Here is a 1,120-nt window from a genome sequence, read left to right as displayed (position 1 = left end):
GCAGCTCATCTGCGACCCCAGCTACGTCCCGGACCGGGTGAAGAAAATGGGCAAGGTGATCCGGGTCATCTGCATCCTGAACCACCCCATCCGGAACACCAACGACGCCAACTCCTGCCAGATCATCATTCCCCAGAACCAAGTCAACCGGAAGTCGGGTAAGACGCAGGAGGAGCAAATACGGCTCTCGGGGGGGGGGGCGCGGCGTGGGGAGGAATCTCTTGGCCGAAGCCGTGCCCGTTTGGCGGCTTTTGTCTCCGTGCCTTCGTGTGTGTTTGTGAGGTTTTTTTGCCACCCTTTGCGTCTTTTATTTTATTTTGTTTATTTTTTTAAAGACATCTACGTCTGCATGATCTCGTCCGCCCACAACGTGGCGGCCCAGGGCAAGTACATCGCCATCGTGAGCACCACCGTGGAGACCAACAATCCCGACAAGGAGATCAGGCCCGCCATGGACCTGCTGGAGCCCATTGAGGAGAAGTAAGGCCACCCGCTGGGTTTGGGGCGAGTTGGGGGACTCTGCCCCACACACACACATACACACACCAGTCTGGGGGATTGTGGGAGTTGAAGTCCACAGGCCGAGGGGGAGAAACACCCGAGGCTCAGTCCTCTGTGGCGAAGAAAGACGACACACCGCAAGGGATGTCCAGCTATAGCAGCTTTAAGACTTGGGTCCCAAAGGTGCCTTTAAGACTGGTGGACTTCCAACTCCCAGAATTCCCCAGCCAGCTATGCTGGCTGGGGAATTCTGGGAGTTGGAAGTCCACCAGTCTTACAAGTTTGCCAAGAATTCTGGGAGTTGGAAGTCCACCAGTCTTACAAGTTTGCCAAGAATTCTGGGAGTTGGAAGTCCACCAGTCTTACAAGTTTGCCAAGAATTCTGGGAGTTGGAAGTCCACCAGTCTTACAAGTTTGCCAAGAATTCTGGGCGTTGGAAGTCCGCCAGTCTTACAAGTTTGCCAGGAATTCTGGGAGTTGAAGTTTGCCAGGAATTCTGGGAGTTGGAAGTCCGCCAATCTTACAAGTTTGCCAAGAATTCTGGGCGTTGGAAGTCCGCCAATCTTACAAGTTTGCCAGGAATTCTGGGCGTTGGAAGTCCGCCAATCTTACAAGTTTG

At 53.8% G+C, this 1,120-nt stretch overlaps 1 protein-coding gene across 1 annotated transcript; it reads left to right on the top strand.

Annotated features, from left to right (window-relative positions):
• Positions 1-4: 4 nt before the first annotated feature.
• Positions 5-480, top strand: LOC107302306 (rab GDP dissociation inhibitor beta-like; the record flags this gene model as incomplete). The annotated part of the gene is made up of 2 exons (XM_015831403.1): positions 5-158; positions 336-480. Coding segments are annotated over 2 exons (299 nt in total), but the record flags the coding sequence as incomplete, so codon positions are not given.
• Positions 481-1,120: the final 640 nt, after the last annotated feature.

This window comes from Protobothrops mucrosquamatus, unplaced genomic scaffold, assembly GCF_001527695.2.
Source record: "Protobothrops mucrosquamatus isolate PMUCROS unplaced genomic scaffold, P.Mucros_1.0 scaffold46425, whole genome shotgun sequence".
NCBI lineage: Eukaryota > Metazoa > Chordata > Lepidosauria > Squamata > Viperidae > Protobothrops > Protobothrops mucrosquamatus.
Note: the sequence above shows the minus strand (reverse complement) of the source record. Positions and strands in the feature narration are given on the sequence as shown.